The 24,839-nt window shown below is 33.4% G+C and overlaps 10 protein-coding genes across 10 annotated transcripts; 7 read left to right on the plus strand and 3 right to left on the minus strand.

Annotated features, from left to right (window-relative positions):
- The first annotated feature begins 106 nt into the window (after positions 1-106).
- Positions 107-2,871, plus strand: BX664DRAFT_384967 (uncharacterized protein). Its single transcript, XM_051549214.1, has 8 exons — positions 107-229; positions 299-392; positions 459-530; positions 614-819; positions 890-1,206; positions 1,315-1,856; positions 1,939-2,153; positions 2,237-2,871. The coding sequence occupies exons 1-8, from the start codon at positions 149-151 to the stop codon at positions 2,699-2,701; spliced, it is 1,992 nt and encodes a 663-aa protein (XP_051402005.1). The 5' UTR covers positions 107-148; the 3' UTR covers positions 2,702-2,871.
- A 99-nt stretch (positions 2,872-2,970) lies between these two features.
- BX664DRAFT_109911 (putative ribose-5-phosphate ketol-isomerase) lies at positions 2,971-4,038 on the minus strand. Its single transcript, XM_051539699.1, has 3 exons — positions 3,666-4,038; positions 3,410-3,584; positions 2,971-3,356 (listed from the first exon to the last, which is right to left on the minus strand). The coding sequence occupies exons 1-3, from the start codon at positions 3,956-3,958 to the stop codon at positions 3,039-3,041; spliced, it is 786 nt and encodes a 261-aa protein (XP_051402006.1). The 5' UTR covers positions 3,959-4,038; the 3' UTR covers positions 2,971-3,038.
- Positions 4,039-4,467: 429 nt separating this feature from the next.
- Positions 4,468-6,403, plus strand: BX664DRAFT_261364 (uncharacterized protein; the record flags this gene model as incomplete). Its single annotated transcript, XM_051540676.1, has 4 exons — positions 4,468-4,764; positions 4,867-5,188; positions 5,588-5,765; positions 5,824-6,403. The coding sequence occupies 4 exons, from the start codon at positions 4,468-4,470 to the stop codon at positions 6,401-6,403; spliced, it is 1,377 nt and encodes a 458-aa protein (XP_051402007.1).
- Positions 6,404-6,660: 257 nt separating this feature from the next.
- BX664DRAFT_329970 (uncharacterized protein) lies at positions 6,661-7,684 on the plus strand. Its single transcript, XM_051544901.1, has 3 exons — positions 6,661-7,067; positions 7,125-7,390; positions 7,466-7,684. The coding sequence occupies exons 1-3, from the start codon at positions 6,738-6,740 to the stop codon at positions 7,593-7,595; spliced, it is 726 nt and encodes a 241-aa protein (XP_051402008.1). The 5' UTR covers positions 6,661-6,737; the 3' UTR covers positions 7,596-7,684.
- A 201-nt stretch (positions 7,685-7,885) lies between these two features.
- BX664DRAFT_295379 (uncharacterized protein) lies at positions 7,886-16,393 on the minus strand. Its single transcript, XM_051542145.1, has 25 exons — positions 16,028-16,393; positions 15,851-15,955; positions 15,651-15,782; positions 15,193-15,582; positions 14,807-15,133; positions 13,891-14,710; positions 13,699-13,816; positions 12,324-13,610; positions 12,034-12,249; positions 11,886-11,948; positions 11,711-11,799; positions 11,509-11,626; positions 11,334-11,459; positions 11,112-11,279; positions 10,913-11,058; positions 10,687-10,828; positions 10,538-10,625; positions 10,326-10,456; positions 10,073-10,252; positions 9,547-10,004; positions 9,411-9,464; positions 9,175-9,336; positions 8,817-9,098; positions 8,461-8,743; positions 7,886-8,393 (listed from the first exon to the last, which is right to left on the minus strand). The coding sequence occupies exons 1-25, from the start codon at positions 16,353-16,355 to the stop codon at positions 7,995-7,997; spliced, it is 6,612 nt and encodes a 2,203-aa protein (XP_051402009.1). The 5' UTR covers positions 16,356-16,393; the 3' UTR covers positions 7,886-7,994.
- A 468-nt stretch (positions 16,394-16,861) lies between these two features.
- BX664DRAFT_110053 (uncharacterized protein) lies at positions 16,862-18,432 on the plus strand. The gene is made up of 4 exons (XM_051539700.1): positions 16,862-16,941; positions 16,999-17,142; positions 17,225-18,085; positions 18,165-18,432. The coding sequence occupies exons 1-4, from the start codon at positions 16,926-16,928 to the stop codon at positions 18,380-18,382; spliced, it is 1,239 nt and encodes a 412-aa protein (XP_051402010.1). The 5' UTR covers positions 16,862-16,925; the 3' UTR covers positions 18,383-18,432.
- On the plus strand, positions 18,288-18,749 carry BX664DRAFT_329976 (uncharacterized protein). Its single transcript, XM_051544902.1, has 2 exons — positions 18,288-18,352; positions 18,437-18,749. The coding sequence occupies exon 2, from the start codon at positions 18,466-18,468 to the stop codon at positions 18,661-18,663; it is 198 nt and encodes a 65-aa protein (XP_051402011.1). The 5' UTR covers positions 18,288-18,352; positions 18,437-18,465; the 3' UTR covers positions 18,664-18,749.
- A 162-nt stretch (positions 18,750-18,911) lies between these two features.
- Positions 18,912-20,264, plus strand: BX664DRAFT_329977 (uncharacterized protein). The gene has a single exon (XM_051544903.1). It carries the CDS (start codon positions 18,922-18,924, stop codon positions 20,104-20,106), a length of 1,185 nt encoding a protein of 394 aa, XP_051402012.1. The 5' UTR covers positions 18,912-18,921; the 3' UTR covers positions 20,107-20,264.
- An 89-nt stretch (positions 20,265-20,353) lies between these two features.
- BX664DRAFT_329978 (S-adenosyl-L-methionine-dependent methyltransferase) lies at positions 20,354-21,496 on the minus strand. Its single transcript, XM_051544904.1, has 4 exons — positions 21,382-21,496; positions 21,041-21,312; positions 20,858-20,988; positions 20,354-20,767 (listed from the first exon to the last, which is right to left on the minus strand). Exons 1-4 carry the CDS (start codon positions 21,446-21,448, stop codon positions 20,437-20,439), a joined length of 801 nt encoding a protein of 266 aa, XP_051402013.1. The 5' UTR covers positions 21,449-21,496; the 3' UTR covers positions 20,354-20,436.
- A 691-nt stretch (positions 21,497-22,187) lies between these two features.
- Positions 22,188-24,019, plus strand: BX664DRAFT_313605 (uncharacterized protein; the record flags this gene model as incomplete). Its single annotated transcript, XM_051542630.1, has 7 exons — positions 22,188-22,251; positions 22,388-22,768; positions 22,835-22,965; positions 23,049-23,201; positions 23,300-23,404; positions 23,463-23,885; positions 23,942-24,019. 7 exons carry the CDS (start codon positions 22,188-22,190, stop codon positions 24,017-24,019), a joined length of 1,335 nt encoding a protein of 444 aa, XP_051402014.1.
- Between the last annotated feature and the right edge of the window lie 820 nt (positions 24,020-24,839).

Consider the following 24,839-nt stretch of genomic DNA (forward strand, 5'->3'; position numbering starts at 1 on the left):
TCCATAGGTCTCATCGGAAATTGAAAAGTGGTCACTGAATAACTTTTTTTTTTTTTTTTTGATATACTTCTTCCGTCAACTTTTCTTTTTTTTTTTTTTTTTTTTTACTATTGTGTATTGACGATCTTATTGTTCATATATTTACTCAATGCGTTGTCATAACTGTGGATCTGGAAGGGTTGAAACTGATCCTTCAACCGGAACAACTTTTTGTATTGCTTGTGGTGGGGTAAAGTTAGAAACATAAAATGAATCAAAAAGTTAAAATTAACCCTTTTGTATATTTAATTATTATTAGGTTCTTGAAGAAAACAATATTGTAGCCGAAGTGACTTTTTCTGAATCAGCTGGTGGTAAAACTGTATTACAAGGTGCATTCGCTGGTGAATCAGGTAAAAACTTGTAGATTATTAGTATTAGTTCTCATTATACTAATAAAAATAAATTCTCCTTATTAGGTCGTATATCAAGTGGTGGTCCTTTTGGACATGGTAGAGGAAAAGAAGGTCAAGAACAAGCTATTGATAATGGTATGTATTATTATTATTAATTATTAATTAATTATTCTCATCATATATTTTGTTTTTTCTTTTTTTTTTTTCTCTACAAAAAGGTCGTCAACGAATTGGAAGACTTGCTCATGGTCTCCGACTTCCTGAACGTTTCCGTGAAGCTGCACAACGATACTACAATTTAGCAGTTGTCAATCGATTTACTCGCGGTAGAAGAAGTGATCATGTTGCTGCTGTCTGCCTCTATATTGTTTGCAGAAATGAACAAAGTTCACAAATGTTGATTGATTTCTCAGATCTTCTTCAGGTAACTTTTATAATAATAATAATATAAAATGAAAGGACGACTAACGGTTCATAATTTATATCAAATTTAGACCAATGTATTCGTTCTAGGTTCCACATTCTTGAAACTAGTTCGTACACTCAACTTGAAATTGCCATTGATTGATCCATCCATTTATATCTCTCGATTTGCAGCTGCTTGCGATTTTGGTGATTATACTCATCGTGTTGCTCAAGATGCTGTTCGCTTGACTCAACGTATGGATCGTGATTGGATTAGAACAGGTCGTCGACCAGCTGGTATTTGTGGTGCTTGTTTACTTATTGCTGCTCGTCTCAATGGATTCAAGAGATCTATCAAAGAAATGATTTTTGTGGTCAAAGTTGCTGAACAAACTATTCAAAAACGGTAAAGAAAAAAAAAAGGATTCATAGATTATTTATTTACTTTTTTTTTTTTTTTTTTTACAAATCATTTACTAAATATTTATCATGCATTTTTTTTTTTTTTGTTTAGTTTGAAGGAATTTGGTGACACTGAATCAGCTACATTATCGGTACGAGATTTCCGTGATATCTGGATCGAAACTGAAGCCGATCCTCCAGCATTCACCAAAAATCGAAAAAATCAAAAACAAGAAACAGAAAACGAAGAAAACAATTCAGATACACAAACAACTCACAACAAAGACCTTACAGATACGTCATCAACATTAGTAACGGTAACTAAAATATCACCATCATCACCTGAACACAACGAATTATCAACAACAGTTTCGGTCAGAAAAGCTAGTATCACCATTAAGACAGAACATGAACAACCTGAAAATGATAATGACGAAAACAATGATCTCGAAGGCGCCACTCTTGTTGAATCGCAAAACTTGGAATTATCTCAACAGCCTGATACAGAACCATCAAATACTGATAATGAAGCTACACAAGTGAATGAACTAACACAAGACATGGTGAATCCAGAACTAGATGAACAATCCAAATTACTACAATCAGAAATGGAAGAATTCATGGACAAAGCTGTGAAAGCATCTGAAACATTGGGTAAGTTTTAGTACCAAAAAAAAAAAAAGTAAGAGCATGTTGAAGATTAAACTCTTTTTTTTTTTACTTTATTTTTATTTAGGGGATAAGAATGTATCGGAAGACGAAGATGAAGAAGAAACAAGTCTGTCTGATGTCGATGATGAAGAAATTGAAGCCGTGTTATTAAATCCGGAGGAAGTGGAATTGAAAACGACAATCTGGTACAATGCAAATAAGGAATACTTGGCTGAAATGGAAGCAAAAGCAAGAAAAATTGAAATGGATAAAAAGAATGGCGTTTATACAAGAAAAGCTGTAAGGAATTAAAAAAAAAAAAAGAAAGTCTATTCATCCTGATATTTATTGATTCTTTTTTTTTTTTTTTTTTTTTTATATAGAAAGGAAAGCGAAAAAGGTTACCTACAGCAGCTACACCAGCCGAAGCCGCCAAACAACTTCTCAATACCCGCAAGATATCCCGAAAAATCAATCAAGCTGTATTTGATGATATGTTTGAATCTCCAGAAACAATTGCCAGGATTAAAGCAATGGACCAAAGGAAACAATCCCTAACGAATGGAACGATGGATCAAGAAAGAGAAGTGGTTGAGGAATCTGGTGAAGCTCCTGTACCAAAGAAGAAGAAGAAATTGGATGAAAATGGTAACCCAGTCGATCTTGGACCTGAAGAAGAAGAAGAAGAACATGAACATGAAGATGAAGAAGATGACGAAGACATGGATCTGGATGATATGGCTGAAGATGAAGTATTAATGCGACGTGCTCGTGAACAAATGGGATATCAAATTGGTATGGAAGTCAGCAATGAAGATTATTACGATTACGATGAACATGATTATTAGGATTCGTCTACAATAGTTTATCCATCTAGTGTAATCATATACAGTTAATTAGATCCCATCTTTTCCTTTTTTTTTTTTTTTCTTTAATGCCTTTAAACCATATTCCACCTTTGTACATTAGCTCTTTCCCCTCTATTATTTTTTTTTCTTTCTGTATTGTGAATAAAATTATATAAGTTTTTTCTTGAATGTTTTAGTCTTCCAATGATAAACACGGTATTGATTTTTTTTTTTCAAATCAAACCTTTCTAATGAGATAAACCTACGAAAAATGGATGTATTCAAAGATTTTATTGATTGATAAAAAAAAAAATGAAACTACAAAAATTCTAATATATTAACTTTTTGTCCAGACATCTACAGTTCCATCTGTGTTTCCAAAGTAAACTTTTTTCGCCATATGACAAAATAGACCGACATCCACGACACCTGTAAGTAGTTTGATATCTTGATATATAGAAGGAGCCAGTGAGCCTAATGAACCAAGATGACAGTCAAGTAATAGGTTGCCATTATCAGTCACCACAGGACCTGCTTTGTCAGTTGGAGTGGCCATACGTAATTGTATTGTTGCTTTTGGAAACATCTTTATCAGAATACTTTGAACCGATGTTACTGCCATTGGCACCACTTCAACCGGAATACCACGAAGATACTATTTTCAAGAACAAATGAGAATGAAGTATATCTTTTTTTTTTTCATTTTACCTTGGTTCCCAAGCTTTCGGATTTCTTTCTTTCATCGGCAATAACAATCCATTCTTGAGAAGCTTGAGCCACCAATCTTTCCTGAAATAAACAACCTCCACCGCCCTTAATACAATGGAGATCCCGATCAATTTCATCTGCGCCATCAATGGTTATGTCAATACCATTAGTACATCTAATAAATAATAATAATAATAAAAACTGAGTTCGTGTCCAAATGAGGAAGGTGTTTCCCCGCAATCATCAACCTACATACTCTTCCAAGGTTCCTAGTCGTAATTTGTTTTGAATAATAAGTTGTCGAGTTTGATAACTTGTAGGTATATATATCAAAGAGTGAAGATCAGGACGTGTTGCTATCCGTTGTATGGCGTATTCTATCGTTGATCCAGAACCCAAACCAACAATGTGATGTTTTTCTGGTTGTATTGATTGGTCTATCGCATTCACTGCCGCTAGTTGCTTTCCAAGTGCTGCATTAGTTGTTATGCTTGTAAAAGAACGTAATTTACACGGTCGAAAAGTAGTTCTAGCTAAAGGAAGAATCATATAATCGTATAAGAAAAATAAAAAAAGGTAAACACAAATGAATGAGAAATAAAAAAGTATCTTCTATGCTACAAAAAAAAAAAAAAGTGTCGGTGTTCAAATCATACAGGTACGGTGTGTTGATTCTTTCTTTCTATTGGAGAAAATTTTTTCTTTTTTTTCTCTGTGGAGAAAATAAGGATGAAGAGCCTCTAGTTCCCTTGATCCTTCAATATATAGGCATATTGATAAATGTCATATCAAATTTACATGTTCAGTTTTATTCTATGAAATGACTTTTTTCTTGTTTATCTTTTTCTTTCCTTTTTTTTTTTTTTTACATCCAACAAATTTCATAATTTCATTATGTGTTATTTGGTAATTTCAACTCCGCGGTTTTTGTTGTAACTAAAAAAATGAAAAAAAAAAAATTCCCATCGTTTCCCGCTTTCTTCTTTCATTTGTTACTATTATTATTCTTATTATTTTATATTTTACTTAATTAGCAAGTATAGGACAACTAATTATACATGGCACCTCTTGTACTGAAGATAAAGGGGAGCAAATCCTTTTTATCATTTGTGGACTTGGATTCTGAAGAAGAGTTGTCAAAGACTTGGCAAGTATGCACCAAAGTGAAAGATTCTTTAGAAAACGGATCAAGATTGGAAAATCTTTCTTGGCGACTTTGGTTCCGACAACAACTATCGAAACATCAAAAAACATCTTCCTTATCTGAATGTACAGCAAAACAACTTGATCGACACAATTCTATCAGTGTTGCAGCAAGAGAACGTCGATCCCAACTAAAGAAGAAAACAAAAGAAGTACCATCAGTAACACCTTCAATAACAACAATTAAGGAAAGCTCAAATGACGACAATAACAAGGAATCTCTTGACATTAACCAACCACAACCATCTTTACAGCATCCGGTTTCAACCAATGCAATGACATCAATAGATAGAATGGAAACGGATTCAACACCACCGGTTTCTGATGATGTTCCAATGTACGATATGGATCAGTCTTTTTACAACTTTACTCTCCCTCAGTTCACATCTGACCAAGCTACCGATCAAAGTATTGAATTAGAAAACATTTTTGGTGCGTTGGACAGTGGCAACCTATTCTTCAATAACACCAACACTCAACCATTACCATTGGATCCATTGTCTTCAGCATTACACAATCCTTCATTATTGAAACAACAACAACAACAACAACAATATATCAACTCCTTACCACCTAGTCCAGAACGAATTGCTGATCAAAACAATGCTTTCTATATTGCAGCTCAATTACCTCCAACCTCAACATCATCATCATCATCCATATCTTTGCAACAACACTTGACGAACAACAACAACAACATCCACAACTCCTCCACTACTAATGTAGGTAACAATGATTACATGACCAATACTACTACTACTACTAGTACTAGTACGATGAACTTGACAGCGGCACCTTCTTATATGATGGATTATAATAGTTTGTAAGTTATCTTGTTCTGTTTATATATCTATTATATTTTTTTTTTTTTGTGTGTACTTATTATGATTCTTGATGTTAGAAATATGCGAGCACCTACACAGACTTATTCAAATCCTTCATCAGCTTTTACTACTCCTACACACTCACCACCAGCTACTTATGCCTCTATTCCATATGAACAACCATCCTCTCAACAATCCATGTTTTTACAAGGTCGACTTACCGATAATGCTACCACTCCACCTATCTGTTCCAACTGTGGAGCTCTGAGTACACCATTATGGCGACGATCACCAGATGATCAATTATTATGCAATGCTTGTGGATTATAGTAAGTTCAAATTCAATCATCATATTGAAATCTCATTTTTTTGTTTCTCTTTCCATAGTCAAAAGTTACATAATACACCTAGACCAAAGACATTGAAACCTCATGGTAATAAGAAAGAAGTACCACCAGACGAACCTCAATTAGAATGTAGTAACTGCGGTACAGGGATTACTCCATTATGGCGAAGAGATGACGAAGGATCACCTTTATGCAACGCTTGTGGATTATATTTGAAATTACATCATGAACAGAGACCTTTATCCATGCGAACCAATGTTATCAAGAAACGACAAAGATATGATGGTGTGACTGGAGCGAAAACAATGAAGAAACAAAAGGATGATGATTCTGGAATGGTATCATCTGCAAGTCATTCTCTTAACCCTTCACCTGAAATATCACCTTCGACAGCAACAGCAATGATTCCTCCTCCTTCTTCTAATCAACTCTATTTACCACCGGCAGCTTATCCTTTTGCATCACAATCCACCACTTTTTTTCATCCAACACAACAGTCTCAGCAAGTAGTACAACAACAATCACAGCAACAATCACACAATATTGTCCAACTCATGCAACAACAACAACAACAAAATAAATACTTCACGAATATCAAGATGGAAGATTTCAAAATGTAGATTAGTGATCAATGTTTCTTTATATATGTATCATTTTGTTTTACTTTTATTTATTCATGTATTACCCCTTTCTCATGTATTTATTACTTTTTTTTTTAACTCTTTTGTTTGCATTATCTTTTCATACAAAACTTCCTTGATTCCCCTTGAAATAAATGACTTTTGATCTCTTTTTAATCTATGTTATTATTCTACTTTAGAAAAATTTGGAAAATTCTATAGAAGGAATAATCAAAGTTGGTCGCTGGTGATGAAAAAAAAAAAAAAAAAAAGAAACGCGCTGGCTTTCTCATCTTTTTCCTTTCTATTTTATTAACTAACGGTTGAGATATTCATGGACAAATGGCTTCAGCGTCAACCAAAAAAGCAACCATCAGGCAATAAACGACCATCACCTCAACGACAACATGATTTGACATTAGAAAGTAGAAAGGAACCATTGGAGACTACTTTCTTGAGAGATATGGAACGAGCTAAGGCCATCAGTTTGACCTATTGCAACAATGACTCCTTGGATACTTCTGAAAATACTCAATCTTTGAAAGTACAACGCAAGCCATCAAGCAAACGTGTTCTAGAACCTGCCGATACAACCTGGGATGTGGATACCTTTGTAGACGGTCTACTGACATCAGGTGTACGTGTCAATCCATCATTACAACAGGTATAATAAAAAAAGGGTATACTGTTTTGACCATTTACCATTCCTTTTTCTCTATAGCAAGTCGATCAACCAAGGACAGCAGAGAGGAAGGCTCATGTCACAACGGAGGACAAAGATGAATGGGAACCGACGTATGATCCTGAAACAGATACTGTCTATGAAGTTGCAACAACAGGCCATGATAGCGATGCAGAAGCGTTGTTTTGGGGTCAGTTCCGGCGTGAACGTTGGCATAAGCAAGATATCCAAATGGCCCATGATGCTGCAAAGAAAAAATCCATGGTGACGGCGATCAAGAAAAACAAAAGAATCAAAACTAATTCGTAAGTAACCAAAAAAAAAAAAAAAAAAAAAAAAAATACTGACTTTTGTTTCTATCTTTTTTTGTTGATGATTAGTACCTTTGTACCCAATAATCATTATGTCACTTCGGATGATGTCTTGGAAAATGATTTTGAAGCTTCTGGATTCGGTGATAGTGTGGCTGGTCTTACTTGGGAAGGCATTGGGCAATCTCGGTATGCATAATATTTTGTATGATTAGTTAGTGTGTTGTTGTTCATTATAAAGATTACATCATAATAAAGGATCCGTTGTATTTAATGGTGAAACACAAATGTAGACCGAAAGTAATGTTTGATGACGATCATAGTGCACGAATGCCATACAGATACCATTCAAACTACTCATCATCGTAGCATTATCATTTTTTAAAAAAAAAAAATCATCAAGCTCCTCATCCGACATTCATTCTATCTGCGCACTGATCACATATCAATTTTCATTCAACTCATCATCATGATAAAAAAAAAAAAAAAAAAAGACAAAGATATTATATTAAAAAGTATGTAAAGGGAAGAAAGAATTATATATATAAAATAAATAAATAAGAATAAAATAATAATAAATGAAGAGTAATAGTTTGGATCATTCATCTGGCATAAATATTCTTTCCATAAATTTTTCATAGGACCAATTAGCAATTTTATGTCGTTGAGTGATTGTCTTGACATCCCTGGCACGTTGAGAAAAGACACATCGATGGAAAGAAGAGATACTTGTATGTACACAGGCACGAAACGCACTGATGGCAGTGGCACGCACCAAAGGACCCAATGTAGCACGAGATACCACCATTTCATCAAATAATGGGCCAAAATAAGGGAGTTTGGGATCACGATAGACTTGAATTGAATATAATCCATCTGAAAGAGGTGTCACCACAATTTGCGCATTACCAAAATCACCACCAATAGTACCCACTCTATAATCTCGACTATGTTCATTCCATACTATATGAACATGATCATTACCAATATGTCGTTTCTAAAAATATATAAATGAAAAAAAAAAAAATAATCAGCTCATCCAAAAAAAAAAAAAAAAAAATTACCTTTTTCAATTGTTTCACATCATAAGCATCAGTAGGCATCTTGGTTACATCATGGAACATGATCTCTACTGTGGATGAACAATAATATGTCGCTTTTGTCCCATTTGTCAAATTTCGTTCCAAACCACCTAAATAACCAGTATGTGTTGCTATATCTATTTCCCATCCTAGACTATTGACAAAAGCATCATAACCAGAGCTACCTTGACTATTATGCAAAATACTTTGTTCATCTTCTTGTTCAGGTCCAACATAGACAACACCAATTTTCATCGTTTCTCGTCTAATACCAAAAGAAAAACAAAAATAAATAAGTGATTCTTATTTTTTTTTTAAGAGTTTATAATATGGTTTACCCAGGTTTTCGATCCAATCCACGTAAATCACGATAAAGAGCAGCCGTTTTATTCAACATCTGAAATGATCCATCCTTCAAATGACTATAATTGATAAGTCCTAAATGACTCATCAAAAGCCTACTTTGTTGAAATGGTAAATTGGTCTTTTCAAGTTCATGAGGGAAGGCTGGTGAGAAATCTTTGCGTAAAGAAAAGTTGGCCGTTGATTGTGCATGTGTCGTTTCATTTGTTTGATCTCCTCTTCTACGTAATACATTCAATTTTGAATACCACAGTCGACTATGTTAACCAAAAAATATCAGTGAGTTCAAATCATATATATATATATATATATATATATATTATCTTCACTTACGGATCAGATTCTTTTTGTAAATTGTTGTTTTGTTCATTTGTCAGATAATCATTGAGTTGTTCACCAAGACGACCAACCATACTAGTTTGTAGTGATGATAAAGGAGCAGGTGCATTCAAAGGTACTGAAGATATCACACAATCAGGATGTTGTTCACCAATTCTTTAAGATATACAAAAAAAAAAAAAAATCCGTTGTTAAAACTACTCTTTTCCATTTTGTTTTTAATTACTTACTCTTGCAATAAACTATTTAAAGTATCAGGGGATGACGGGAGACTGGCACTTGTACTTTTATATATATAAAAAAAAATTGAGGTAAATAACGGATGACAAATTGGGAATTAAAAAAAAAAAGACATTGAAGACTTACGATTGTTGAATAGAGGATTCATCCTTTTGAACGGATATAGATGATCGTAATACGTAACCTTGTTCTCTATCTAAAAGATGACTCACAGTATCTGGTGTTCTAATAGGAGCAGGGGACAAATTGGGTGTTACTGGTAATGGTTGATCAAAAGGATCACCTGTAGGAGATTCCAAATGAGCATCCCAGACATATCGGCCAGTCAGATCACGAAGGATCATTCGAGATTCCGCAGGTTTGGTATCAGTGGATGGCAATTCAAGAAAAGCGATAATAGTGGTATCATTGAAAGAGAAGTATTGGTATTGTCGGCATTCGATATCATTCTTATCGTCTGATGATGATGATGATGGTGAGACTCCAGGTCCAACAATGGTGCTGTGAATAGTAGCTGGTCCATATGGCGGTGCAAAGTTATTGAAATGATGGAGTAAATGGAACAAAACCGCTTCTGCAGCTTCCTATAAATAATAATAATAAAAAACGATTAAATATATCAAATTTGATTTTTTTATTTTCTTCATGTTACTTTGACAAAGTCTTGGTCACTTTCAGTTTGATCTGATCCTGTTACTATTTGAGTATGATCTTGATGAACTTGAGGACGTTTTTCAGTCAATAACTTGAATTTGAATGGTATTTCTTTTTTCTTAGATCGACTTGTACTTCGAATCACTGGAGGATGCGGCAACACCTTATCAGAATCATCCTAAATAAATACAAATAAATCTTAAGTAAGCAATTCAATAAAAAAAAAGATTATTTCTTTTCATATTCAATACCGTTGAGACATGAATGGCATATTCTATCACATCAAAGACCAGTTGACATAATTCGGTATCAGTCAATATTTCGGGTTCAATAGTCATCAACCATTCCAATAAACAACTGAAGAGTTTGGATACAATCAACCCTAGAAGTATACGTGAGTATATCGAATGAATATATCTCATTCGTTTATTTTCTCTTTTCTTGTTTTTTTTTTTCTTCTTACCTCGTCCACTCTTTGGATTATTTTCATAAAACTTTAAATGAACATTCATAGCATCAATGATTCTAGTGAGAACTTCTTGGACAATAACCTATGACCAAAAAAGAAAAAAATGAGTAGCCGTCAACAATATAAAAATTCATTCTATATACCCCATCAGGATCCAAACTTTCACGATAGATATGAGCCACCAATACTAAACAATCAGTAACAGTATTGACGATATTGATGTTACACCAATAAAGATGATTCACCATGGCCAAGATACATTCGTGTATGATATCACGTTGTGGGCTACAAAGAAGAAGAAGAAAAAAAAAGAGTTCCCAATCATCAGTATACAAACCTCTCTTCTATTTTGTTCTTGATCCAACTTACTCTTTACAAGAAAGTAGTTCATCCAAAGCATGAGCACAGATGGCACCAAGAAGCATACAATGTACTTCAGCATTTTCATCAGTAAGCGAAGTCGATGTTCCAGTAGTCACCAGACGAATAAGCAAGTCCTTTAACCAAATCTTGACCTAAAAAAGAAATGATTCAATAAGTATTCTCAAATGATACGTTAGGTACTTACGTCAGCAAAGTTGAATTCTTTTTCTTCGCTAGTGGTGTTACTATCAGGTTTGATTTCAATTTTCACATCCGAGAAATGATTTGAGATGGAGGTCAAAGAGCCTAGAATAGAGATACAACTTTTTCTAACTGGAATGGGGACATCCTTGATAATATTTCCATCCAGCAACTACAGACACAAAATAGTTAATGCGTGCTTCGATTTTTTCATTTTCAACTTTACCTGTTTTTCAATAGCATGAAGAAAAGGAGGAACCAAAATGTGGACACCAGGTAAAGAGAAAGCAAATAACCGTTCAGAATTTTGAATAATGGCTTGAATGATCGTATTGTTGTCAGAGGAAAGACCCTAAAAAGAATATTGTTATAATAATAGAGATAACTAGTATTGACCCTACCTTTAAAATTGCTCTATAAAAATGGGCATAAAAGTTGGCAGAAAGTGATTCTTCGGGTTTCCGACATACTAAACGACAAAGACAACCAAAAGCAGCAGCTCTTCCAGTATCAAAGGTGCTATGAACAGATAAAAAAAAAAAAAGTTAGCGGATCAAAATACCATTTCACCTTTACTTTTTTTTTTTTCTAAAAAAAATATACCTTGGTAATTCAGTCGCTTTGAACAACCATGGAGTCACTTCATAAAGAGCAGGAATGGGAACACCGCGATAAGGTTGATTGCTACGGATCTATACAGTATATACCGGAAACAGAAAAAAAAATGAGTCCAATTTAATTTAACGTCACTCATCTTTTTTTTTTTTTTTTATCTTACCCAGACTAAAGTATCCCAAATATCTACTACACATTTGATTGCCATAGAGTGATTTTGAGGAGTCTAGAATCCCATAATGAAAATATATAATAATAGCTGATTAAAGAAATATATGATCTAATGCTATGTGTGTTGGCTCATGTTTTACCTTTATGTCATTGATATCTCCCAGGGAACATAACATGTTTTTCCAAAGTAATAACATGCCTAATCCATCCCATGGTAGATTTTGTAGATTGAGAAATTCAACACTTCTAAAGATACCCAAATCCAAAGGAAGTTTATCATTGACATTGGCAGTAGTCATCTTCATGGTGATCAATTCACTTGGAGCAAGAATAGTTGACGCTGAGGTTCGGTTTGACTAATAAGCAAAAAAAAAAAAAAAAAAAAAAAAGAATGAGCAATCATCATCATATTAATTCTACAATATTTTACCTTGCTTGATACAGTAATATTAGAACTTGCATTGCTTCTACGGTCCCATTCAATCACATTCCTTCCTCTATCATCTCCATCCTTGACAAATAAAGTGCCAGGGGCCAATTTTGACGAAGAAGGTTGTATCATACCAGTATCCAAAGAAGTAGTGTTGTTTGTGGATGTTTCTGATATCACATTCGGTCCGACTGCTAATGTTGGTTCTGTAGATGTCATGCTTTGTAAACCTGCTGCTGCTGTTGATGATGATGTGGTGTGATGGACAAAATTCAATAATTTGCTTCCGGATTCCTGAATCAAATGATCGAATTGATGGATACTGACAGTTCGTTTCCCACGTCGTGAACCTAGAGACGAGGAAGCACTGCCTGTACCTTGATTGTGTTGATGTATATTGCCTGCGCTTATTGATCCTCCTCCACTAGATCTATTATTGTTGATGTTGTAATCATCCTTTTCAATGGTTGGTAATGCACTAGATGATTGTGATGAAGAGAAAGAGGTGGTCGGTATGATATTCTTAATTCCAAATTTTCGACTTGTACTATGACTTCCCGTCAATACTGTTCCTGGTGATGATGGTGACGATGTTGCTTTATCTTCATCGATCGATTCTACAGCCAATCCGGTCCCAGATCGACGATCACTTGCTTTTGGTCTTTCCGTTGTTGATGATGTTGTCGTTGTAGAAGGTACACCCGCTGCTGCTGCTAGAGAAGATGGAGAATATGAAGTCGAGACAGTTGTTGGAATTTCAACGCCTGGAGGAAGTGGGAATCCATCAATAAGTTCGGCCATTGGTCTTTCCGATTTAAATGGTTGTTCTTGTTGTTTGGTTGTCAGACCCATGAGTTGTCCTTCGCTACTACTGCCGACACCACCACTACTATTACCACTACCGCCAATGGAAATAGGTCTAATTGCACCACCAGAATTCCTAGTATTAGTAGCTCCACGTTGTTCATCTTGAATACTAAGATGCCTTGATCGTAATTTTCTTCCACCACTTGTGCCACTGCTAACACCGCTAGTACCTGTTATACCACCATGTAGATATCCTGATAATCGATTGTGAATTGCTCCTGACTTGTCGGAATGAGTTCGATAAGATTCATAATCCACCTTATATAACTTGGAAGAGAGGACTTTTGTCAATCGATGCATGATTTTGACCCATTGTTCAAGAACTTCTGGCCAATCCATAGAAGCAACTTGACGTTTTTTCAAATCTTGCCAATATTCAGTATGTGCTATGCGTGCCCGCGCAAATGCATGGAGGAGAGTCTAGAAGAAGAAGAAGAAGAAAAAAAAAGAGGAAGTTGGTAAGTAAAAATAAAAGACAATAGAGAGTCATTCATCTAATAAACATTACTTCACAAATATAGTCAGCAAAATCATCCGCTAAAGAAGTAACTGGAATTCGAATTGTTCGGTCAGTTGTTTGCATCATCCATTCATGAATATCCAATAAACATCGTAATAGGCTTTCCCTAAATAAAGAAATCAAACAAGTTTTTTGCAAAATGAGAGCTGGCTTTAACAATTTTTTTTTAATAGTACTTACCAGCTTTCCCATTCCATTTCAATTCCACTACGAGTAACTGTCATTGCACGATAGACATTCACAGCATCCTTGTAAAGAGTCACTAACCCATCCCAATCCAATTGTGAATCCAATTCTAATTCTCCAACTTGAGCTGTATTTCCAACTTGTTGTTCTTCCCTAATAAATAGCATTCGAATCATAAAAAAGTATTGTCGTAAAAATACATTTGCTTCTACATAATCGTGATCCGCTGATACCACTGCTGATAAAGATGATATACTGCTGCTGGTATTGAATGGTGCAGAAAGGGTATGAGATACTTGTTGATTGATAGGGGATGTTGGTAGAATCTTTTCCATACTACTAGATGATGTATTGTTCATGTTTTCATGAATGGAATGTTTCGAAGATGCTGCTAAAGATGCATAACTACTTGATCGTGTAATATTATTATTATTGTTGTTGTTGGTATTCATAGTGGTAATAGTATTGGAGCTTGTTGGGCCACCTGTTCGTCGTAAAAAGGAAGGTCGTTCATCTTCACTACCAAGCATCCAAGCCCCCAAGATATGTACTGCTCCACGGATAATATCTCGATAATTTGTGTTGGTTGTTGGAAGTATCATACATTGTCGAAGTACTTCATGGAGCATTTCCCGAGTTTCATGAGAAGATAACACGATTGATTTCAGAATTGGTATTGCTGGTGATGAGTTGGCCGAAGTTGGTAAATTTGGCCAATTGACATGAGAACTACGGTTGTTATCAAGACAGTATCCAATCAAAAACCGTAAAAGAGTACGAAGTACACTTGGTGGACAAGAGGGAAAACCAATGACTATGAATATATATATATATATATGTTAATACGTTTTTTTTTTTTTTTTTTTTTTTTTTTTTTGTGAAGAAAAAAAAATGAAGTCATTGTCCTTACCTATAGATTCACCAGTATTATCCAAGGAAGTTTCCTTTTCTTGTAATGCATTTGAAACATGAGGTAGAAATTTTGTGAGATAATAAGTACGAAAGACACGAAATAAGAATTTGGCACTAGCAGTAGCTGCATCAATGCCTACACCAGTAGCAATTCCATCATCAGCTTCACATTGATCAGGATAATCATAATTATCAGGAGGAGGAGGAGACCCAGAAGCCACATATGCCAAACGGACGAGATTAGTGATAAAAATGTTGAGTAATACGACAGAATCATTATACGTAGGTACAGTAGGATTTGGATATAACGGTGCATGTTCATCGCCTAAGTGTATATATAAAAGAATGAGTTTCATTATTAATATTATTATTATTTATTCTTACCTAATATGATCGTTTGTTGTAATTGAATAGGAGCTTTCTTGATACGTTCATTTCTGACAAGTCCATAACCAACCAGTTTTTCGGAATGACGTTCACCCAATTTCTTGACGAATTGTAATCCACCTCCAGTACCATGTGTATGTGATTTATTGATTCCAATTGATTCGTCATTAGTATGAGATGTATCCAAATCTATATGAGTGTTTGGTGAAGCTATGAGGGTGATATCATCCATAATAAATAGATCCAAAGAGATAGCATTTGCAAATAAATTCATACATTCAGGGTATTCTACCACTTGATCGTTGAGCCATAATAACAATAAATGAAATCCAAGTGATCGTAAGCGTATATGATTACCATGATCGAGAATATGAGATAATATCTTGGCTATAAAATAAAAAAAATAAAAAGAGATGAATTATATGATATTATTAAATTTAATTTTGAAATAATACCTATATTTTTGCGTTGCCATCCATTTCGCATCAATTCTGGAACAAATAAAAAGATTTTTCGAAGTAACAATAAAGTTTTCTGAAGGGAAACTAATTCTTTCGAGTGCCAAGATTGTGGTCGTTCATTACGTTCTATTTTAATGTAATAAAAGGATAAGTTTCTACAACATTTTATTATTATTATTATTATTAAAACTTACGTTTCATTTTTTCAATTTGATGCATACAACTTTCATAGACAACAAGAAAGACTTGTTCAGCATTTTCTTGAAAGAAGCGCGACTGGTCAAAAGTATTGGTGGCATCTATTTATAAATATTAAAAAAAATATATATATATATTAAAATTTATATAAAAAAAAAGTATAAATGACTTACCAATATAACTCCATAAACTTTGTAATCTAGATTTTATTTTTTGTTTTTCATCCATAAAGTTCTTTGTCTTCTTTTTCAATTTTTCAGGACGGTCTTCTTTGTTAAGAGTAAAAGTAGAAGTAGAAGGTAATATAGCATCATCGTTCAAACTAGTAATAGAAGGTCCTGTTGTTAGATGGTTGGAGTTGTCAGTGGAGGTATCAGGTACTGGTGGTAAAGGAGATTCATCGTTTATAGTAGTTGATGTTGTAGGAGTTGTGTCCAAAGCTTCTGGAGTCGAGGAAGAAGGTGAAAAAGTCTTCTTCATTACGGAACTTGCTTTCCGCATGACATCAATACTAGTGATAAAGAGTGAGAGAAGGAAGGAAAAAAAAAAAAAGAAAAAGAAAAAGAGAAAGAAAAAAAAAAAAGTAAGAAATGAAAAAAAAAAAAAATCTAGTAAGACGGGGTATGCAAAAAGAGGGAACTTTTTTTTTTTTTTTTATACTTGTATAGGCGGCATTTGAATGAGTGAGTGTGGATTAAAGAGTTCTTTTTTGTTTATTGTCTTAAGATAATAAGATCAGTTTATTTTAAATATTTGTTTTTTGTAATATCCTATTTCATTATTATTATTATTTATAATTGTTTAAAAAGTTGAACAGCTGATTTAATAGAATCAAGAAACTACTCACAGTAGAAATCCAGAAAAGGAAGCTTGTGTACACACATTTCATATCAAATTATGAAAGAGACAAGAAAAAAAAAAAAAAAACTTTTTTCATATCCCGCCTCTTTTTTTTTTACCTTCTTTTTTTGTTTTTCGCTTGTGTCATTCTTTTTTTTTTTTTTTAATTTTTTTTTTTCTTCTTCTACTCAACTTCCCTTTTTCTTTTTTTTTCTTAAAAAGTTATTTATAATGGATCAATCAACAGGTAAAATAAGAAAATAGAAAATAGATGATCAAATAACTAATTGTGTTTATAATTTAGGTGTCGATATTAAAAATAAAAAATTAGAATCTTTTTCTGCTCCTACTCCTCAAAACACTCCTAGTAATCCTGCTCCCATTACTTCAAACTATCGTCCTAAAGTGACTACTATATCTGAAGATATGGAAACTGTAACTACACCTGGTAAAAAAAAAAAAATAAATAAATAAATAAATAATAGAATATTTATTAATTTTATCTTAATATATAGGTGTAGCTGGAACAGATGCTTCTGCTCTTAGTGGTGCATTTACTAATAACCCTGCTCTCATTAGTATGCTTCAAGGAAAATTGGATACTTTGGTTGGTCGTTCTTCTGGCTATGTTGAATCTCTTCCTCCTTCTGTTCAACGTCGTTTGAATGGTCTCAAGTATTTACAATCTAAACATTCTGAACTTGAAATTCAATTCCAAGAAGAAGTATTAGCTTTGGAAAAGAAATATCTTGAACTTTATCGTCCATTATATGAAAAGCGTACTCAAGTCATTACTGGAAAATATGAACCTACTGATGAAGAAGTAGCTATTGGTGAAAAGGTAGATCAAGATGAAGAAGAAGATCACAAGATGGAAGATGAAGAAAAACCCAAGACTACTGACAATGACGATGTCAAGGGTATTCCTGAATTCTGGCTTACTTTGTTGAAAAACCATCCTCACTTATCTGAAGCTATTACTGATAATGATGAACAAGTCCTTAAACATTTGATCGATATTCGTATGTCTTATTTGGATCAACCTGGATTCAAATTAGAATTTGTCTTTGAAGAAAATGAATTCTTTACCAACTCTATTCTTACCAAGACTTACTATTATCAAGATCATGCTTATGCTGGTGACTTTGTTTATGATCATGCCGAAGGTTGTACTATTGACTGGAAGGAAGGAAAGGATTTGACTACTACCGTGGAATCAAGAAAACAACGTCACAAGGGAACCAACAAGACTCGTGTTGTCAAGCGTACTGTACCCACCGACTCTTTCTTTAACTTCTTCAATCCTCCTGCCTTCCCTGATGAAGATGAAGAATTGGATGAAGAAGAAGCTGAAGGTTTGGATGCCAAATTGGAAGCTGATTATGAAGCTGGTAAGAAAAATCTTCAATCCTCATTTATTAAATAATGTGATGCTCATCATCCTTTTTATATATATACCATATTATATAGGTGAAGAATTTAAGGATAAGATCATTCCTCATGCTGTTGATTACTTTACTGGAAAGGCTCTTGAATATGATGGTTTCGATAATGAAGATGAATTCGATGGTGAATACTTTGATGACGAAGATGATGATGATGTGGACGATGATGATGAAGATGATGATGATGATGATGATGACGATGATGATGATGCTGTAAGTAAAATAGAAAAAAGGATTAGTTGATTAAAGAAAGAGAGATACTTGTGATATTAATTCCCTTCTTTTATATAATGTTAGCAACCCAACAAGAATGAAAATGCTCCTGAATGCAAACAATCTTAAATAGTTTATATAGTACTTTTATCTCCCATTATCATTTTTCATATATACTTCTTACTTTTACTGCTTTTTATTTCATACATCCATTTTTTATTTTTTCATCCTCCCTTCTTTTTTTTTTACATTTCTTTACGTTGTACTTTTTCTTTTATCTTATCATTTTTCATTCCTCCTGCAATGGCTAATGCTATCTTTCCCCCTTTATACTTTTTTTCAATAAAAAAATAAATCAAGATCATATATTGACATTCTAACTTACCGGAAGGTATCACCGATAATGATGAACAATATTCAAATCATTCATTTGGTTGATATTCGTATTGTCTGCTCAGCTGATTCCATCGGATATTGAACATGCACGCCTCAGGTACAATAAGAAAAGAAACGGTTTTCTTTTTTTTTTTTTTTTTTTTTTTGTTTCTTCTTTTTTATCCTTTTTTATCATGTTCCTACCTAGGCGTACTATCCGTTCTTGCTTGAAACAAAAGGTTGGTTTACCACAATTATCTTGGCGTCTAGGTTTATGGATTCTTTTATTTGTACTTATTATTATTCCCTCTTTGTATACTATTGACTTGAATCTTCATGTCAGCTTGAAACCTTGGATACATAGACAACCATCTGTTTCAGTAGATTCTCTTACTTCTTCTTGTTTCCAGTCTCCTTATACAATCAAACAGCTTCAGTCACCTCCTATTACACCTGGTATTCCGTTAAAAAATAGTGACGAATGTCTCGGTTTTGCAAGCTCAATCGGTGATTCCTCTTTACTATCAGCATCTACACAACGCGACAATGTATGGTTTCATACCTATTGGATACCTTCAAATGACAACATGGAAGATCATCGGTTGGGAATAATGTTACGATCTTTTGCTGCAACGCATTCACAAGGTAGTTTGATGATTTGGGTTCAGGATGGTCACGAAAATGCATTGTTACATTCTAATACTTGGCGTCAAGCGAAGCAACATATGAAAGGTCGACTTGAACACAACATATGGACAACGATCATTGATAGGAACAACAAGAGAAAACATATTTCGGATCAAGAGGATACCCGCAGTGAAAAGATGGATTACATTGGGCTGCTGATCCTACAACAATATGGTGGTGTTTGGTTCCATCCATCTATTGTCTTTCTGCGGAGTTGGGCGCCTTTGCTCGGTACAAGGGAATGGATGATACAACAAGATTGCCAAGCGACGCATTCGGGGCAAGAAGCAGCACTTGGTAGCCAGGCGAACAATCATCAACAAACAGTAATGCACTTTTTCGCCAATTCATCCATACTATGTCAATTGGTCGAAACAATGGAAGTCTCTCTCTTTGGAAAATCATCATCATCATCATCATCATCATCATCAACAGGTTTAGTCTATAAGGATGTGTATCATCGTTTGATGAAAGCAAAGATTCGGCCGTGGTTGATACTTCCTTGGTGTTTCATGAATGCAGCGGGTGGGTGTACAGCTAACAACCTTGATCTCTTCAACAAGCCAACTCTTGGGATACCTACTCTACCTCCAGTTTTTGCTCTTCAATACAATGTCAGACAATGGGTGGATGATCCAGATACTCTACTTGGCCTCCTCGATCTCTCACATCAAGCTATTTTGGGCTGGTGATCATGATAATAAATTGGATAGTACAACAACAACAAACAAACAATAGTTTAATTTGGTCAAAACACACTTAGACACTTGTTATATTTATTATGTAGTTTAGTTTTATATAACTCTTTTGACTTGTATATACTATAAAATTAAATAAATTTTTTATTTTGGTTTATTTAGATATTTATCATCATCATCATCATCAACTTTAACCATATTACAGATACAAAACATTTATCATCATGATCATTTCATTCAATTTACTATGAAAGGAATAATAGGAGGTTTATTGATGACCTGTCTAGCAGTTCAGATAAATCATAAAAAGTATATATCTAAGATCTATTTCTTTTGGGTCCAATACAAATCGGTATCATGAGGATAGATAAATTCACCAGTGACAGGATCGGCATCAAATCCATATTCTGGATTATTCAAAACGGCATTGACCTTTTTCTCCAGTTCATCTTGTTCCGATTTGGGCAGAATGGCAATGTAACTCTTGCTAAGAATACGAGGGAAGATACGTTGACGGATGAATGGCATGGGATAATCAAATTGTTTGTGTTGAAGAGGTACATTGAATAGATCACTAGCTTCCTTGGTTGCCCAGACATTTTGCCATTGATTCTTGCGATACTGAGGAGCCGCAGCATCGTAGAACTCATAAAGACTAACAGAAAAGAAAAAAAAAAAAGAAAAATAAAAAAATGTTTAAGTATGTGAGACATAGAAAATAATCATCTTTTTTTTTGGGACTTACTTTCGTAATTCTTCTACCCAACGACAATTCTTTTTCGATTCCATATTCCAAATCAATAACAAATGACCTTCAGGTTTGAGAATACGATGGATTTCTTGTAAACTTTTCAAATCATCAAACCAATGAAAAGCCTAAATAAAACAAATGAGACAATGATAAATCTATTATTATTATTATTATTACCTGAGCAACAATGACAGCATCTTGTGAGTTAGAAGGTAAGGTAGTATTCCAAGAAGTACCATTTACGGCCTTGACACCAGGTACAGCAGCTAACAATTTTTCACGCATCCCTTCTACAGGTTCCACAGCCGTCACTTGATATTGGCACACTTCCACAAGAAACTTGGTCATGATTCCTGTACCTGCTCCAAGATCAACTACTTTACCATTCACAGGAATAATAGTTTTGATAAAATCAATAGATTCCAAAGGATACTTTGGTCTAGATAATTCTATAAAGAAAGAGTTATTGGCAATTGAGTCAGAACATGAATAACTTTTTTTTTACAAAATGGAATTACCATAGTAGGCAGAACCAGATTGGAAACCATTAGATGCAGTTTGATGTGGTTGTTGTTCTAAGGTCATAGTATTAGGTAGATCTGATATGTATGTATGAAAAAGAGGGGGAGAGAGAGAGAGAGAGAGAGAGAGAAAAGAAAAAAAAAAAAGATAAAGATGCTTTCTTTTTTTTTATAGAATTCAATGCCTACAAAAACCCTTCGGCGCTTAAATACGATCGTGGCCCTTTTCATGGCCTACAATGGAAGATAAATTTAATTCTATTGTGTGTGTGATACTCAAAGAAGATAGTGATGGCAAATGCACGTAATATGTTGAAAACTTTTTTCCGGAAATCAAAAACTATAAAGTAAATATTCAACCTAATTTCTGACAAGATGTTTGCAATGACAAAAAAGGAAATATGATAAATAAAAAAGCAATAACTTACAACAATGTTTTGAATAATAGTTTATCGTGACTATTTCTTTTTTTGATATAATACCCTTTTTTTTTTTTTTTAATGTAGAACTAAAAAAATTCATCTCTATAACAACGATAGTATTTATTTTTTTTATTTTTTTATTATGCGATCAAGAAGTTTTGTTTAGTTTCATGTTATGAAGAAATGAGACTCCCCAGGTCGCTTGGATATTTTGGATTTTTTTTTTAATCTCCTCTGTATCAGACGAGGAGGGTCCAGATAAAAAAAAAATTGTATATCTTTTTTTTCTTCTTTCCTTTTTCCTCTTTTTTTTTTTTTTTTTTTTTGCTTTTGAAAATAGATCTTTTTTGTTTCTTTTTTTTTTGAATACTTTAAAGAACAATGACAGAATCAATGTCTCAAACACAACTTGTAGAAGATACTAATCGTTTCGGAAAACATAAAGGTAAAGACAATTCGTTCTCTTTTATTTTATTTTTTTATTTACTCATATATGTATATGTATTATGATATGATGATAGCAACACCTATAAATACGAATAGCAAACATATATCTATTAATACAAATAACAATAATAAAGGTATTCGAACATCATTATCCAGCAATGGTACGTCATCAACACCTATATGTACTGTTATATTTCAACCACACAGTACCCAATTCCCGGTCAAAACTATAGAACTCAAGGATAATGTCAAGTGTCGTATAGGACGTCAATCTAGTGCCAAGACTATTCCAAAACCTTTAAATGGTTATTTTGACTCAAAAGTCTTATCTCGAAACCATGCTCTTTTATGGCTTAGTGAAGGTAAAATCTACATCAAGGATACAAAATCAAGTAATGGTACTTTTTTAAATGGACATCGATTATCTCCCGAACTGGAGGAAAGTGAACCTTTTGAATTAAAAACTGGTGATCAAATTGAATTCGGTATTGATATTACTGGTGAAGATGGTACTGGTAAGTTTGTTTATTTATATATATATATATATGATTTTAAATTACTTTTTTTTTATATATATTTAGTATTATATCACAAAGTAGCTTGTACAATCTCAATTATTCATTTACCAGTGGACCAAATGGATCATGCGACACTAAAAGAATTCAATTTATCTACCAATTATGCTTCCCTCTTCTCTTCGTCGGACATGGAAGTAAGTTAGAACATCGTTGTCAAATCGAAAAAAAAAGAGGGGGTTGAAAAAAAAAAAAAAAAAAACTGATCTTTACATTATAGATGCAACAATCACGGCGAAGCTCAACATCTTCTGTAGCAACTATCTCTTATCATACAGGCAAAAATACCATTACTGATCAATCATCTAATCCATCATTGAATTTAGCAACAAAACGATCCAAGAATTGGGAATTATTAATTGGTAAACTAGAAGTAAGTACTCCTCCTTACCCCTTTCTTTTTATGTATATGGATATATTTCGTTCCAAAAGATCACACGATACCTATTTAACTTTTTATTATTATATTAGAGTGAATTACAAAGATCTCAACAAGTGGAAAAAGAGTTACTGGATATGAAGGAATTTATTGGTGATGTTGATAAAGTAAACAATGAAGATCGATTGAAAAAGATGGTAAGTAAATGAAAAAAAAAAGAGAGAGAATTTTAATATCTGTTTATTATTCTGATAGAATGATCTAAATATCAGTTTACAACATCGACTCAACGAAGCACAACAACAACTTACAGCTTATGCGGAAAAAACTCGTCTACAAGATCTAGCCGTTGCCTCTGCACAAAAACAATTGTTAGAATTACAACAAGTCATTGAAACATCAAGGAAAGCTGGGATGGCGAAACTAAACTATGGACCAGAAATGACAAAATTACGACAGACTTTGGAACAAGTACGATTTGAATTGGATCAAGAGAAAGTGAAACACAATAAAGCATTGATGGCTGAAAAAAAAAGAGCAATGGACTATGAAAAGAAATGTTTGGAATTGGAGAAACATCTTTTATTTTTGGAACGTGATCAACGAGTGAATGGTACAACCAGTGTAACTAGATCTGATGGTGGCGGTTTTTTCTCTGGTCTGATGGATGCACTACAGGTAAAATAGATAAAGGGATTAAGAAAATTGAATTGACACACTTTTTTTTTTTATAGATTCGATCTGTTCAAATTGTATTTGGTGTAATGATGGCTGTGATATCTACTCTTTTATATTTATTACTAATGATATGATACCTTTTTTATTTTTTCTATATACCCACTTTTTGTTTTTCCACTCTTATTTATTTATTTATCTTTATTGATTCCCTTCCCCTCCACACATATTATGCCTTTTTTTGATGACAAATAAAATCAATCTACTAGTAGAATAGGATATATATATTACATAGTTTATTTATTTTTTTTTATTGATTATACATTGAGAATAAATAAGATGTTTTGTATGGGATGACTATGTACAAATTGGATAAAAGAATGGGTGTGCGAGAGAATAATAATAAATAAATAAAAGTGAATATATCATCCAAAGATTTCTTTTTTGTTTGTATCAATAGATTCCATTTCTTTTCCAGACGTTCTTGGTAGAACTAAAATCCCGTTCATAAGGCCAATAACCCATGTCAGGATAATAATACGAACTTCCATAGCGTAATCGATTGTACATATTTCGGAATAGACTTGGTGATCGATAACTATAGTAATTGCTGTTATAAGGATAATAACCAGGTGTACCATAATAATAGGATGGATAATGTCCACGATACATATATGGATGATATCCATTGTAACCACCATACATTGTAGGCATATGATGATAATTATACACTATAAAGAATATATATATTCAATTTTTTACCTATTCTTTTTTTTTTCTTTTTTTTTTTTTACTTACTAGAGTAATATGACATATTTTTGTTTTATTTCGTTCTATGTGATAGGAGATAATATGAAGAAAATAGAAAAAAAATAAAAGTAAAAGAAAAGAGGATGAGAAAAAAAATAGTGTGTTTCCCAATTTAATCACTTTATTATCCGCACATTTGAATAAGTA

Source organism: Halteromyces radiatus (genome assembly GCF_025201355.1).
Source record: "Halteromyces radiatus strain CBS 162.75 chromosome Unknown BX664scaffold_3, whole genome shotgun sequence".
Taxonomy (NCBI): Eukaryota; Fungi; Mucoromycota; class Mucoromycetes; order Mucorales; family Cunninghamellaceae; genus Halteromyces; species Halteromyces radiatus.